Source organism: Centruroides sculpturatus, unplaced genomic scaffold (genome assembly GCF_000671375.1).
Source record: "Centruroides sculpturatus isolate CEXI.00-Female unplaced genomic scaffold, Cexi_2.0 scaffold358, whole genome shotgun sequence".
Taxonomy (NCBI): domain Eukaryota; kingdom Metazoa; phylum Arthropoda; class Arachnida; order Scorpiones; family Buthidae; genus Centruroides; species Centruroides sculpturatus.
The window spans coordinates 303,354-319,444 of NW_019384588.1; the positions used below are offsets into that span (position 1 = coordinate 303,354).

The 16,091-nt window shown below is 31.2% G+C and overlaps 2 protein-coding genes across 2 annotated transcripts in view; one reads left to right on the forward strand and one right to left on the reverse strand.

The window, feature by feature from the left end:
• Positions 1-16,091, reverse strand: part of LOC111624679 (putative uncharacterized protein DDB_G0282133) — a 78,536-nt gene that overhangs the window by 48,865 nt on the left and 13,580 nt on the right. Inside the window, exons 3-4 of the mRNA XM_023367589.1 lie at positions 6,888-6,971; positions 4,753-4,987 (exon numbers count right to left, since the gene is read on the reverse strand). Coding sequence (XP_023223357.1) covers positions 4,753-4,987; positions 6,888-6,971 — 319 coding nt within the window. The remainder of the gene's footprint in view (positions 1-4,752; positions 4,988-6,887; positions 6,972-16,091) is intronic.
• Positions 13,402-16,091, forward strand: part of LOC111624686 (phosphorylated CTD-interacting factor 1-like) — a 76,025-nt gene continuing 73,335 nt past the window's right edge. Inside the window, exon 1 of the mRNA XM_023367595.1 lies at positions 13,402-13,529. The gene's annotated coding sequence lies outside the window, so the exon portion shown is untranslated. The remainder of the gene's footprint in view (positions 13,530-16,091) is intronic.

Genomic DNA, 16,091 nt, shown 5'->3' on the forward strand with positions numbered 1-16,091 from the left:
TACAATAGCGACGATTATTATTTTAAAAAATTTTTGTTAGGCTTAACATCGATGAAAATTCAACGCAAAATAGGTTAATAGCGATATACTAATATACTAATTACATGGGATATAATAATATACTACACTAATAATGGATTTTTTCATACTTTTCGGTTATCCGACTTTTCAATTATCCGACCAACCCCAGTCCCCAATTGAGTCAGATAATTGAGGCTCTACTGTATTAAAGTGTAACTTTAGGTCATTTAGTGTAAAATTCATTCCTTTGTTGTGGGAGGATTTTTTTTTGATTTTGGTTTAGTTAGATCATTTTTTAAAGCTAGTGAGTGATACAACTCTGTATTGAGGAAGAAACTATCAACAATTTTCAAAATGAAATATAAAACTGTATTTAATTAGCTATTTCTTTAATTGAAATTATTGTGAACTTACACAATTTAGTATTTGATATCTATTCATTACATTCCATGTAATGAATATGTAATTCGATAGTTTAGTATTTGATGTTTATTCATTACATTCCATGTAATGAATAAACATCAAATACTAAACTATCGAATAAATACATATATTTCCTTTACACATGTGTCTATTGTATTTGAATGTGAATATTAAAAAACATATTTTGCTAATTTTAATGAAATATTAAGGTGCATATTCTTAGTATGATTCTAAGAGTTTAAAAGTCCTGTAATCTAGTGTTAAAACTATGAATTGCAATGTAAAATCACACATTTAGTACTTCAGATAAAAGTTTTTTTATTTAACCCTTAACTGGTTTTATGGGGGCCGCACTGCCCCACGCGCCATATCTTTACGAATTTTTAAAAATCTAAGCATTGTGCGCAGCTGCCATTTTATGTAATCTCATTCCGTCGTGCCTCGCTTGGGGTGCCAAACATTCGGCGTTTTAGCACTTACCAGNTAACCCTTAACTGGTTTTATGGGGGCCGCACTGCCCCACGCGCCATATCTTTACGAATTTTTAAAAATCTAAGCATTGTGCGCAGCTGCCATTTTATCTTTAAACATCTTTAAAAAGAGAATTAGAGAGCTGTCCGTCTTTTAAGCGACGGACTTAGCCCTTGGAAGTAGGAAAGAAGAGAAAGCATGAGGTTTGAAGTGTGAAAAGAAAGGAAGATAGGAAAGTGTGAAAGAAGGCATGAGACCCAGAGAGCGCCCTGCACCGGGCATTTATTAAGTCCTTAAAAATTTTTTACAACAAATCCAGATGCAACTGGCAAGTGATTACAAATTTGATGGTCCCGACAAAATAATAAAAATAAACTTAAAGTAACAACAAAACAAATTTGAAAACCAAAATTGATTATATACAATATATACAATTCGACCAGAACCTATGGCCGAAGCATGAAGGATAAAACCTGCAAGTGGTCAAGCCACTTAAAGATGTGCAGCGATCCACCCCGCTTGAGTGGTAAAAAGGACAATATAAAAATTTTTCCCGGAATACAGTCAGACAGTCCGCAGCGGAGTCGTGGCCAATCCTGCCCCTTGTCGATGCCGCAGCCAGGTGCATTGCCTTGGGCACCGACGGCATCGGGGCTTAATCCCATTTAAGACGGAAAGGATTGGCCACTGAACCCCCGCTAGACCTACCTCATCCCTTTGATGAATCTCTGCAGTTCCTGTATGTAAACAGGACAGACCTTGTCTAGTGTATTATGTCCTGTGTCCGAAAATTTCCTTTTTGTGCAGTAGCTGCCATTTTATGTAATCTCATTCCGTCGTGCCTCGCTTGGGGTGCCAAACATTCGGCGTTTTAGCACTTACCAGGATGGAGCTACGTACCTTCTGGGGGCTGCACGGCCCCCACGATACCAGTTACGTTGGTTTTTTTTGTGAATATGTGTTTTTATGTTTTTTTTTATTTTTACAATTATTTTGCAAAGATATCACACACTTGCATCAAAAATTCAAAATGACTACCAAAGCATCATTTGAACTGCTAATAGATGATAATATTATACAAATTGCTAGATCAAGCCAAAAACTCCTAAAATAAGTATGTTGTCATTTTGTGCTAAAAAAAATGGAAAATATGCTACTAAGTGCAACAGTTGTTTCAAATTTGTTTGTAAAGTGCATAGTACTGCAAAAATACTATGTGATAACTATCAAGACTGAACTACGTATTTCGTTAAAATGTTCCTGAGTCTTAAAAGTAGAAGTGATTATATTACCTGTGGTTTTTTAACAAATGATAGTTAGAGACTATAAGAGTTACTATTTTGAAAGACTAGCTTCTTAAGAATAAAAAAAAAAAATATTTTTGTTAAAACCTTACAATAGAGTAGATTTTTGTATTTTTGAAAAAAGCAAACACCAAAAGTTGTAACAATTTTGTGATATCTTGTAATAATTAAGTAAAAAAAATTATATGAATATATAGGAGTTGATTATACTAAACAAGAGTTCCATTTAGCATTTATGCACTTTCAAACTGTCACGTTGTTCAAACTTGCTCTCTAGAGGCAAATTTTGCTTGGGGGCTGTGCAGCCCCCACCATACCAGTTATGATTGTAAAATTTACAAAACCAGTTAAGGGTTAATATTTATGGGAAAAATTCATTCACAAGTATTCATTAATAATTGTAAGGATGGTAAAAACAGAATTATTTTTGAGGTTTGATTATACAGTTTAACTATCATTAAATAAAATAGAACAGACTGTTAAGGTTAAGGCATCACTTTGGGGTCTGAGATCAGATCTGGGCAATTGTAAAACCACAGAAATTTTTCAGGGGTTGTCTGTCCTGGTTATGTTTGGCTCCTTCCATCACCATTGTAGTTGGCTTCATTATAGGCAGGGCTGAATCCATGATTAAAAGACCCTCTGTGTTTACAGAGTAAGAATAATTTAAAATATTTATATATCTGTTAATGGCTAATATTATTAACTAATTTCAATGAATAACAGATTTAAAACTATTTGGATTATTCTCAGTATTTTTTCTAATAATTTGAGTAAATTTTTTAAAACTACAGTAAGACCCCACTTAACATTGCCTCAATTAATGCTGATTCAATATAACATGGTCTGCTCAAAGCCTTAAAAAAAAAAAAGCTCAAAATTTACATTGATTTAAATTATCGTCACATTTCACTGATTTGTATATATGATTATTCCCAAACACAAACCAATCAGCAAAAGGTGTCAATTCATTGTTTTTTTTTATCTATGTTTGTTTGGTGTAATTTTGGAAAAAATACATCATCATGGATACAATAGGCAATATTGACTTTGCTTGGCAATACTTAACTTATAAATGCATTAATGAAGTGTGGAAGAAGTTATGGCTGAAGGTATCCAAGAATTCTCAACGAGAAGGGCCTATTGCTGTATCATTAGGTTGACCAAACTCAACCTAATCAATATAGCAGGACTAGGAAATGTAAACAAACAGCTAAACACCAACCAAATGCCAAAATTCTATCGGGCTAGTTTAAGGCTAATTACTAAATGAATTACGTAACCAATTTGGCTCTAGAGGTAAGCGTTAGGCGCCATCTCTTATTAACATTAATTTATTTATAATTATTAATGTTAATAAGAGATGGCGCCTAACGCTTACCTCTAGAACCAAATTGGTTACGTAATTCATTTAGTAATTAGCCTTAAACTAGCCCGATAGAATTTTGGCATTTGGTTGGTGTTTAGCTATATTATATATTGGGTTTAGCAATGTTTGTAAACAAACAGGATATTGAGGAGTTACAACATGTTTCTGGAGAGAGGCTTACCAACAACGACCTTAAAGAACTGGCAGAACAAGGAATTCATGTAGAACTGGAAAATAGTGATTCTGAAAATAAAGAAACCAAAGAATTTCTCTACAGATTTCTTCAGTTAAAGTTTGTAACGATAACCAAAATCATTGATCAAATTGTAGCGAATGATCCAGATTTTGAAAGGAGTGCAAAAGCAAGACGAGGCATTTTGGATGCCATCTCCTGCTACCGACATTTGCTTAAGGAAAAAGTGAAAAATGAAACTAGACGATTTCATTGAAAAGAAAAAAAAAATCAAAAATTTCAGATCCAGGACCTTCATCACAAAAAATGAACTTTACATTTCTGTGTGCATATGTTTGTATGTTATTTAATATATACTATTGTGCAAATNGTTAAGGTTTGTAACGATAACCAAAATCATTGATCAAATTGTAGCGAATGATCCAGATTTTGAAAGGAGTGCAAAAGCAAGACGAGGCATTTTGGATGCCATCTCCTGCTACCGACATTTGCTTAAGGAAAAAGTGAAAAATGAAACTAGACGATTTCATTGAAAAGAAAAAAAAAATCAAAAATTTCAGATCCAGGACCTTCATCACAAAAAATGAACTTTACATTTCTGTGTGCATATGTTTGTATGTTATTTAATATAATATATTATTATGCTAATTAATATAAAAATAACTTAAAATTAAAGTAAAATCTGTTTATTTTTGCTCACATGTTCCACTTTCCCTATTTACTCTATGTTAAATTGACCACATTTAACACTGTTTTGTTCAGTGCTTTGTCGTCTATTAACACATCCCCACATTAAGCGGGATCTTACTATATTTACAAAATTGAATATTGTAATAAGCTTTTAAGATTTTCTTAAATTAAATAAACTCAACAAACATGACAAAACAGATTATTATTATTTTAAAATTTAAATCAGTCAATATTAAAATAGACTAATCATAACAAAACAAAGCAAAAAATTGACAACTTACATTCATCTAAACCTCTTGTATCACAGTTTGGACAGAACCATTCACCAACAGGAATATTCTCCAATGGAGGGTCCAAACATTCACAGTGATAGCCTAAGTCACAACTGTCACACAAAAGAAGACGATCTTCTTGGTTGCATTGTCCACACACTTCACAATATGTTAAATCACTTTCATCGTCGTCATCTTGTTGCTCTAACCATGAGTTCATTGATTTCCAGCCATTAGCTGGGATCTAAATTTGAAAATATTTCAATTTAATACAGAAGCTCTTGTTATATCGAGCTTTTGCTTTGTCTCCTGAAAAGTGCAATATAACAGAGTACTAAAAATTTGGTGTTTTTACTAATCAGATTATACATGTAAGAATGAATATTTTATCTTTGTTAAAAGTTGTTCTTATATTTATTGTATATTTATTAAACGTAAATAACCATTCGTCATGTTAGTTTTACTATTTTTACTTAGATTATACATGTTATGGAATCTCTATCCTCTATATTCTTTCATCAGCAAGTGTTTCTGATATAAAATAAACTTAGTTTTTCAATACTGAATTTTATTCATGGTTATATCATATTAATTGACATTTACATAAACATTAATACCACCACAAATGCCCAATTAGCATTATTGTTTCTTTAACAATGACATTTAAAGATTAATACTGTCAATATAAAAACAAAATATCGGTTATGATTTTATTATGTATTTCATAATAAATCACTCATTAAAAATTCCTGTAATTTATATTTTTCAATAAAAATTATAAATACAGTAATTGAAAATTTAAAAAATAAATATTGAACATATAATAAAACATCAAAAATTATAAAATTAGAGAGTAAAAATTCTCTAAAAAAAGCAAAATAAAGTTACTACTGTATAAAAATTTTAGACCTTTCCATTCAGAAATAAAGAAATCTTTTCCTTACAGGTTAAACAGTTAATTCAAAATTTCACACTTTTATGTGCATAAAGGTGCGAAATTTGAAATTCACAGAAACTTGTAAATGAGGAGACAGTACTTAAAATCAATAAATAAACAACTTTTAATATCAAAAGGAAACATAAATGATAATTGATCTGCCCAACAGTTTTGCTTATTTATCTCTTAATGAATTTATTGTTTCACCTGCAGTGATAGTTTCTATCATGAAATATGGTATTTTATTCTTATCATTAACATTGAAACAATGTTAATGATAAGAATAAAATACCATATTTCATTGCAAATTTCAATGGCAATTGTAATTTAAAATTTATTGACTTGAATGCTCTTAAAATTTGGGAACAAAAAAAAAAAAACAGCATGATATAATGAGACACGATATAATGAGGTCTACTGTATTAAGAGTTTTATTATAATACAAATAAAAAAAATGTTACTAGATGATTATTAAATGTATTTACTTTTGATCTAGTTAATTTTTGAAAAATTAAGTAGGTCAAAAGTAAATACATCTATAGTAGAACGTCGTTTATCCGAAAGCTGGTTATCTGAAACGTCTGTTATCCGAAAGCATTCCAGTCGGCAAATTTAAATTTTCACTAGTGCTGTGGCGCTGCAATCTTCGGCTATTTCTCGGGCTACTCAAATATTTTACGCTTTTGATACTAAATTAACATCTGAAGTATAATTTTTTATTGTTTTTATGTTTTTCAATAAATTGATTTTGTTTGTACAAAATAAAAAAATAATTTTTAACGATACAATAGTCTTCGTTAGGCTTAACATCGACGAAAATTCAACGTGAAACGACACACAATGGAGAGAAATTTCAACATGGGATAAATTAATATATTTTTTCGTACATGATTCGTTATCTGAAAAATAAGTTATCCGAACCACCCTAGTCCCCAATTGATTCGGATAAACGATGCTCTACTGTAATAATCATCTATAATCTATTATTTAATACAGTAGGTACATAGAACTGATATACACAATATTTTATATATAAAAGATTCACAAAAAGCTAAATATATTAAATATCACAATTTTTAATATTCTTCATCCACAAAAATATTAAGTTTTAAATATATCATATTATAATAATTTTTAAATACATTAATAATAATATACAGTACCTACAGTTATAAATATTTATAATGAAAAATTAAACAGAACTAACCCTTCGAACAATAGTTCCTTGCAATTTTTCTCTCACAAGAATTAACATGAAAGGTAACCTATCCACTGGACAAGTATTTACTTTCTGTAAAAAAAATTTTAAAAAACATTGTATTGATTTTTCATTTAAAAAAATAAATTATTAATAAAGTTTATTTGATAATTATAATGGAATTTCACAAACTGAAAACTTACTATAAATCTTATAATAAATACTTAGATCATAATGGCAAATGGAACTGGAAATCAATTTCTCAAGTTTTCCAGAGAAAAAAGTTATTTTTTACCATGACATATCACAAGATGTAATGTAACCAATTAAATTGTTGAATAATGATTGTCTGTGTTGTTGTTTAAGTAGGCTTACCATATGTCCTGCTTTTATAGCGTGTCAGTTTGTCATTTTGTCCTGGTTATTTGGTAAAATTTTAAAAGTGCTGAATATACTGAATATACAAGAAATAAAAATGGCAATTTGGTAACTAAAATATCCCTTCTGTTACATTCACTGTTGCCAATCTAAATACTTTGTATCTAGATCTAAATACTTTTAATGTTGTCTAGATGTTTTCCTCCAAAGTTTATAGCATGTGGCCTAATGAATTTAAATGTCTTATTTTTTCATCCAGATATTTTTCCACAGAATTTATAATATCATGTAGTCTATGTTTTGTATTTGACCAAACAAGTGGTTTGGTCCTCACCAGTGCATCTACATATTTATTGTAAATACGTTATAATGTTCTCTATTTATATTTGTACAAACTGTATTAGTCATTATTTGTTGTCACCTGTGTTACATGCATCTTATATATAATTTGTACATATGTTTTCTGTTTTGTATTTAATAAACTACCAATGCAGTGCCCTATGATCCTATCATCACCCTGCCCTCCTTTTCATCACTTGTCTTGTTCTCTCTTCCTCTTCTTTCACCACCTTTACAATCTCCTGGTCGTACCTTTGAGTGGAACCAGGAGGTAGCCCCTTCTTTCAACTAGTATAGTATAGTATAGTCTATGAGATTCAAATACAATGGGTGATCAGTTAACGAACATAATCCGTTCCAAGACTTTGTTCACTATCCGAATTGTTTGTTAACTGATTATTGATTTACCATAGGTTTCTATGGGAATTTGATTAATTCGTTCTGGAGACCCCCCCCAAAAATAAAACAATATATACTTTCTTACTATGTTTATTCATATGTAATAATAAAAATACATATATACACGGTCTTGCATTTTTATTAGTCATGTTTTTTTCTGTTTGTGGGGTTAAAGAATCTGTCCAATGTCGATTGCTTTTCTGTCTTCATGATTTTTCAGAAGTAATTAATAGCATTGTAATTGTATAGATCCCTAGGCCTATTAACCTCAACCTGGTTTGGATGTCATTTTAAAACCATTGTTCTGACATCCTCCACTTCTTCAAAAGATCTTTAATAGCAGATATCGGCATAAATCCGCATTTTCAGAAGAAAACGTAAAAGAATTGTTTCTGTCAGAAATATTACAAGGACTGGAATTACAAGGGAGTGTTTCAAAGTTCAGGGAAATACTATCCGATCAGTATATACTGGGTAGAAAGTCGATGTCGACGTCTCCCGCGCTCCGAAAATTTTCGAATTGTTGCCTGAAGACAAAGAAAGACCAATCAGTATTTGTTATTTTACGTCGCTCCTTCTTGTGTTTGTTCAGTCAAGTGTTCGTTATCCGAACATGTGTTCATTGTCCGATCATAAAAATATTTCGCAAAAGTGTTCATTATCCGATCACCCACTGTATTTTTATTTCATGTTTTTAGATATTTTGTTTCAATTACAGTTGGCAACACTGAAACTTTCTGGCCATGTCATTATTGTGCATGTCCTATCTTAGTCAAGTTCAAATTGCTAGTCAGCATTTGTGATTATTTTGTACTTTACATTAAATTAATTTAATCTCCAAAATGCCAAAAAGAAACTTTGTGTTTACTGATGAATTAAAAACGGATTATCCATTTTTGAAAAAGTTTATGATTGTATTGACAAAGTGAAATGTGCTTTTCAGAATTTCAGTAACTCATGGTGGGCATTCGGACATTAATCACTTGAAATGTGCAAAACATTAGACAAGCCTAGTAGCAGTGGAACTTCCTCAAATATATTGTCATATTTTAAAGGTACCAATTTATTTTCTGTTGTGAGTATTTTCTCAAAATTGTCACAGTTTGAGAAAAAATATATTATGGTAGACTATGTTTAAGCAATGTAAATTTTAGTTAAAAATAAATTTTTTTCTTGAATTTATACTTACAAATACATCTAATTCTGTTTTTACATGACAGATTGGTTCCTGGAAAATACGTATTAAAAAATATATATATATATTGGATATATGTTAAATTAGAAGGTTGTTTATAGACCTAAAAACTCAACGAAAATAATAAAATAAACCATATGAAAAGTCTTGTTAGAATCTTATTATTATTTTTTTGCATGTTATCAAATTTTATTTCATATACATTGCATTGCACATGAATAAAAATGATATATAAAAACATAGATTTCATTTGGAAAAAAAAAAAAATGTAAAGAATTAATGAACATAAAAATTGAGCAGAATATGTGAGTTATACACAAGATTTTATTTGCTTTCTGACAATAAATGCATACATTTACACATGAATGTAATATCACTGCTATTTCTAAAAATGCTTTGGTTATTATGTTCTTTGTCCACAGATGTTCTTTCTGTGAAATCCTGAACATTAGCAGTAATGTCCTATAGTGCTGATGTAACAATAGTTTTATGAACAAATTCAGTTATTCCATACCATACGAATGGCTGAGTTCATATTGTGGCTAGGCCTTTATATAACTCTATAAGATGACATTAATAATTTCAGACCACATTGAAACTTTCAACCTTATTCCTCATTAGGATCACACTTAACAAATTATTATTATTTTTTAATTGTGTTAAATCAAAATCATTTAAAAAAAGTTTGTGTAAAAACAGAATTAGGTATATTTGAGAATCAATCAGGTAACTAAATTATTCGTTGCTTAGTAATTTTTACAAATTGCATTTTAAATCATATCTAGTTGATCAGAAAATACTTAAATAGTTTATGTTTTATAGAATGAAACATATGCATCACACACCTATATTATACTGTAAATGAAAAATTGGAACTTAACTTCCTTTCTGTCCATATCAATAAAAATGAAATTTATAAAAGTTATAACAAAACAGACAATGTCCTATGCATTGGGTAGCAGGCTGCTCAGCATATATGTCATGCCAGAAGAAGTATGCTTCCTTGCATATTTAATTAATATGTATTCTGGAAAGTGTACTTGCAGTGTTGACTATCAAAGACAAAACTAAAACTGTTATTTATTTTTACAAAATATTTTGTTTTTTATTTTTTAGGAAATTTTTCAACCTGACTATGTGACCTTGTAGGTCATGACAGGTAACTCATGCACTTTTGATTGAACATGATTGTTTTTCTAGTGTTATGAATGACTTTGCTGAGAAAGATCTATCTTAATTTGGAAAGTAACTCACATCAAAAGGACAATTTAATATGAAAAATAGACATTGGAAACACCCTGCAGTTATTGCAATCCAATAAAAAATTCAGTTTAGTCGTGTGGGCAAGAAAAAGTTTATTGTAAATTTTGGCTTGCATCTCCATTGTTAATTACTAAAAAGTTACCAAAAACTGGAACTAAGAATATTACATAAAGAGAATAACACCAATGCATTTTGTAAATCAAACATTTGTAAAATGCAGTGTATAAGATCTGAAGTAGGTCTATCAAGAAGGCTGAAAATGTTTTTTTTTGAAATTAAATACTGCTGGAATTTAATGCATGGATTCTTCATTCCATTTAGTATTCCTAGTTCTAGTTTTTTGTAACTTTATACTAATTAACAATAGAAATGCCAGTCAAAACTTACAAGAAATTCATCCTTGCTCTCATAAGAATGAAGGTTAAACTGAACTTATTGAAATGTAAGAACTGCAGGGTGTACCCAATGTCCATTTTGTTTATTAAACCTGACAAGGAGAGCCTATGGCTTTGGGGTAACGGATTTTGATGATCTTTGGTGTAGAGGTAGTACACCATGTGAGTGTACTACCTGTAAAATACTAAAGTCAATACTCAAATATAATCAAGAAAATNGAGTACTGTGGCGACCAATTTCGCACTTCGTCCGATCGCCACCAGAGGGAGTTCGGAGGTTTTAAAAGGCCGATTCGAACACGTGCCTTCGTCCTTTTGTCGACTCCTCGTCTAGAGTACGGACTCCTATTCAATTGTGCTACCTGAACTCTTTTGTTGACAACTAGTCGCCACATATCTAAACCAGAAAGTGTTAGCTAGAAATAGACTTATGTATAGAACAATCCCCATTTCTCACTTCAGGGAAAGTTATAAAACAGTTGGGTGCTAATGACTTTGTGAAAGGGAAAAGTTCTACACTTAGAAACTTGGAAAGAAGGGATTTGGCCTGTACCGTCCGGTGGGCCGCATAAACATTGATAAGGGGCCGTATGTGGCCCGCAGGCCGCAGGTTGTGCACCCCTGGTAAAGGTAAGTTAAACATTTAGAGCTTTGAGAACCTTATTTAAATGAACAAATTATCTTTAAGAACTTGTGGAGAACTGTGCATGTCTTGTATGGATTGACTGTTAATTTATCTCAAACAGCATTCTCCAAGCTGTAAAGATTGAATTAGTTTCTTTGAAGTTAACTGCTATTCCCCTACTAAAGGCCCTGTAGATCTCAATCTTTTCTAGATGTTTCAATTATTGTAGGTTTGCCATTTGGTGTAAGAGGCTTACTTTGTATAGGTTTACTTTCACATCTTTATCTAACACGTAAGTGGCAAGTGCTGTGGTGACAAGGCACTTCTTAATGGTGTATTTGTGTTCTCTGATTCCACAGGTCTGCAAGTAAAAAACTGCATAGGATTTTTATACATTTTCTTACAGATTTCAACTTGGTAAAAATGAAAAAAATACCGAAAAAATTCCATCTCGTCAATTTTTTTTGTTACACTCAAGTTGTTTGTATTTAGTGTAAAATTTCTAGTTAACTTAATATTTGATATCTGATTACAAAAATTTAGTGACTTTTGTTCAAAGCCTAATAGATAACTGATAACACAGGTCTACAAGTAAAAAACTGCATAGGATTTTTATACATTTTCTTATAGATTTCAACTTGGTAAAAACGAAAAAAATACCGAAAAAATTCCATCTTGTCAATTTTTTTTGTTACACTCAAGTTGTTTGTATTTAGTGTAAAATTTCTAGTTAACTTAAAATTTAGTATTTTGTATTTTTTTATTTAAAAAATGGCCTTAAAACAAAGATTTCTTACATTAATTCTATGAATTATAGCTGGACTTTGTAATAAATAAATAAAAATGTTAGTGGTTGAAGAGAGTAGTGGTAGGGGGAGGTGGGTTAAGTAGTTTTAGTGTTAGAGGAAGGTCACATGATCATATAGAAACAGGTTAAAAATTGATAGTGAGTAATATTATTGGTGAGGTTGAGCATGTTTTGACATGTTATCTGGGATACTAGGAATAAATATAAATAATCTGCTGTTGGATTAGATCATGTTTCAACAAGCTAAATAAGTTCAGTATCTCACTGGCCATCTAATGCCACACTCAGTTTATATCCAGCATTCGAATGCTACTGTGCTTGTATTTTTTTCTTTAATATGGCTCGCACAGGTTGTGTAATTTCTCCCGACAGCTTCTGTTATGCTTGTGGTGAATACACAGTGAAAAGTCAACAAAGAAACATAAGTGAGTTTGTGAAGAAATATTTCAAATTGAAACTTGGAGATAAAGACAAAGCAGATTATTGGAAGCAATGGGAGAAAAGGAAAAAGAAGCATGAGACTCTTTCAAGAATGTAGTGCATAAGTTTTTGGGGAATACTAAGGACTCTGACTACAAAACCATTGTACAATGCATGCTGGCAGCAGCATATGAAGCTCAAGGATGCAAGATGAGCTTAAAAGTTCATTTCTTACATTCTCATATTGACTATTTTCCCAAAAACTTGGGAGCCTACATTGGAGAACAGGGTGAAAGATTTCACCAGGATGTCAATATGTTAGCTAACTACTGTGGATGTTCAATTGAGAAACCAGAGAAAGAAATTGGAAACGAGTTTGGAGAAGCATCAAAAAGAAGAAGAAAAGGTTTCATAAGAAAAAAGAGTAGACCAAAAATTGTGTATAAATATCAGAAACAATTTGTTGATTAGTTGTAAGAAAATATAATATATTTAGTTCATTGTAATAAATAAGAGTTTTTATCAAAAATTTGTTTCTATTTTGCAAAAAAAAAACCTTTACATGATGGAATGTAATGGAAGTTATTTTTAGAATCTGCGATCTTTAAAACATATAATTCAGCAAAAATATTCCATGCAGCTGAAAAAAATTTTTTTTGCAGACCTATGTTCTTCATGGAGGCTTCTAATAGTAGCTCCTATATATTCAAGGCTGCATTGTTGTTTACTATTCCATTCTATGGAATTAAACCTGAAGATGTCCATTATAAACAGGTGAAAACATTAGTGTGCAGTAAAATTTTCTACATTTTACTGGATTTTGGTGTTGGTGAGTGTTAATTTTGAATAATCAGTTGTTTGAAGATTATTTTTGTTCATATAACATATTGGTTATTACTTAATGCTGCAGATTGTGTAGTATTTTAGTGAGGGTTGTAATTTTTCTATGGTATATTGATGGCAGCTATGATGCACACTTAGTATTGTGAATTTTACAGCATGTTACATCAGTGTTGCTAGATGCATTTAACAACGTATTTTACTGTTATTTGTTAAATTATTAGTCAGAAAATATATACAGTGGTACCTCAGGATACGAAATTAATCCGTTCCGAAACTGAGATCGTATCATGAAAATGTCGTAAGGTGGATCATCTTTTCCCATACGATTATATGTAAATCCAAATAATTCGTTCAACGCGAAAAACATACTTAAATTAAAGCCAAGTAATACATTAAAAAAAATAACTGTAGTAAGAAAAACAAATGAAAAATGCGAACTAATGTAACGTCGTATGGTGAGTTTTTGTTCGTATCGTGGAGCAAAAATATGTTCGAATTTCATGTCGTATCCTGAAAATTTCGTATGCTGGGGCGTTCGTAACCTGAGGTACCACTGTAATCTAATATTTTATTCTTGAATTTTCATTAAACTCATGTCAAGTATTTTATTAATGATGTAATTAGTAAACAATAATCTTTTGATTGTACATGACAATGTTTTTTTTCTTCAGAGCAAAAGCAAAATCTTATAAGATTCTGTTTTTGTTCTAAGTATAGTCTTACTAGTAATAATAACGATCAACTGCAGATCGGAGTTAACTAAACAACACATACCTCAGAAAAAACCTTTAACCGATGCAAAATAAAATTTAACACTACAAACATTTTCAGAACCCTCTTGGGTCCTTCTTCAGGTAAAAAATCATTTGAAACGTTACTAAATATGAAAAAACATTCGTTTGGAATGATTTTTTAAAATCGGAACAATAGAATGGAATCACTTGATCAATAGCTCCGAATGTCAAAGCTTCTATGTCATATCGACAGTTATTTAAATATTTTCCCTTTTTTAAAGATTTTTGTTGTTAAGCATAAAAACATATCACATAAACACAGACTACCCCTTTACTTCCCTTCTTTTAGGTTTATGATTCACTTAATCCTCCTGCTGTTTTAGGGCCTGCCAAGCCAAAGAAAGGGAGATCTCATCTCTGGAATTAATGGGTGACGAAGTGCTGTATGCCCTGTATATCTCTATCTGCTCCAACCTCTAAGGAGGAAAGAATGCCGGGAGTATACAGAGTATCACTTAGAGTTTTGGCAGGGACTTGATTTACATAGGCTCAACGAAACGTGCTGTTGGGATCAGGTTGAAAGAACACATGTGGGACATTCAACATAATAAATTTTCCACTTCCTTATCCACTTATGCATCTGATCCAGAGATAGTAGCAGACTTTTCATGCTAAGTTAATTATGACCTCCTCATATTTAGACCATCTCAAATGGTTGGAGCAGATAGAGATATACAGGGCATACAGCACTTCGTCACCCTTTAATTCCAGAGATGAGATCTCTCTTTCTTTGGCATGGCAGGCCCTAAAACAGCAGGAGGATTAAGTATCCTCCTGCTGTTTTAGGCTGAATCGTAAACCTAAAAGAAGGGAAGTAAAGGGGTAGTCTGTGTTTATGTGATATGTTTTTATGCTTAACAACAAAAATCTTTAAAAAAGGGAAAATATTTAAATAACTGTCGATATGACATAGAAGCTTTGACATTCGGAGCTATTGATCAAGTGATTCCATTCTATCGTTCCGATTTTAAAAAATCATTCCAAACGAATGTTTTTTCGTATTTAGTAACGTTTCAAATGATTTACCTGAAGAAGGACCCAGGAGGGGTCTGAAAATGTTTGTAGTGTTAAATGTTATTTTGCATCAGTTAAAGCTTTTTTCTGAGGTACGTGTTGTTTAAATATAATCTTATCTCTCTCATAATATTAAAGGCATTTAACCCTTCCTGTTGGCCTAGTTCAATTTCATGTGTTACGGGGTGTTTTCACCAATGTTTTTTAGTATATTTAATACTTAGTTCTGAAATACTTTCCATAGAAATATGTGCTTAATAAATAAAAAATATCTAAGTTATTTATCAAATAGGACAGGTAAAATATCAGTAACCAGTATGAGAAATTGGGATAAATAATACATTCATACCTGTATTAAAGATTGCAAACTTATGCTGTCTAAATTCGAAGTTTTGTTCAGGCTGCATAAGATACAGATTATATAATCCATATGTTACCGCTAAAGCTCGAAACTCGTTAATCTGCAGATTACCTAGCTAATCTGCAGATTAACTAGCGTGATCCGTTAAAGTTGTGAAAATTGTTCCATTTCTCAAATTACCTAGATAATGTGCAGAGTATCTAGGTAATCCGCACATTACCTACTAGGCATTCGGTAAAGTGAAAATAAGATCTTTGCCACAAATAAATGTACCACAAATAGGTGTGCTTGTCGCAGAAACCAATTGCTATGAAATTCAAAGTGTCACCAATTTTTAGACTGCACAATTGGATAATGTTACCTATGGTGAGTAAAATGG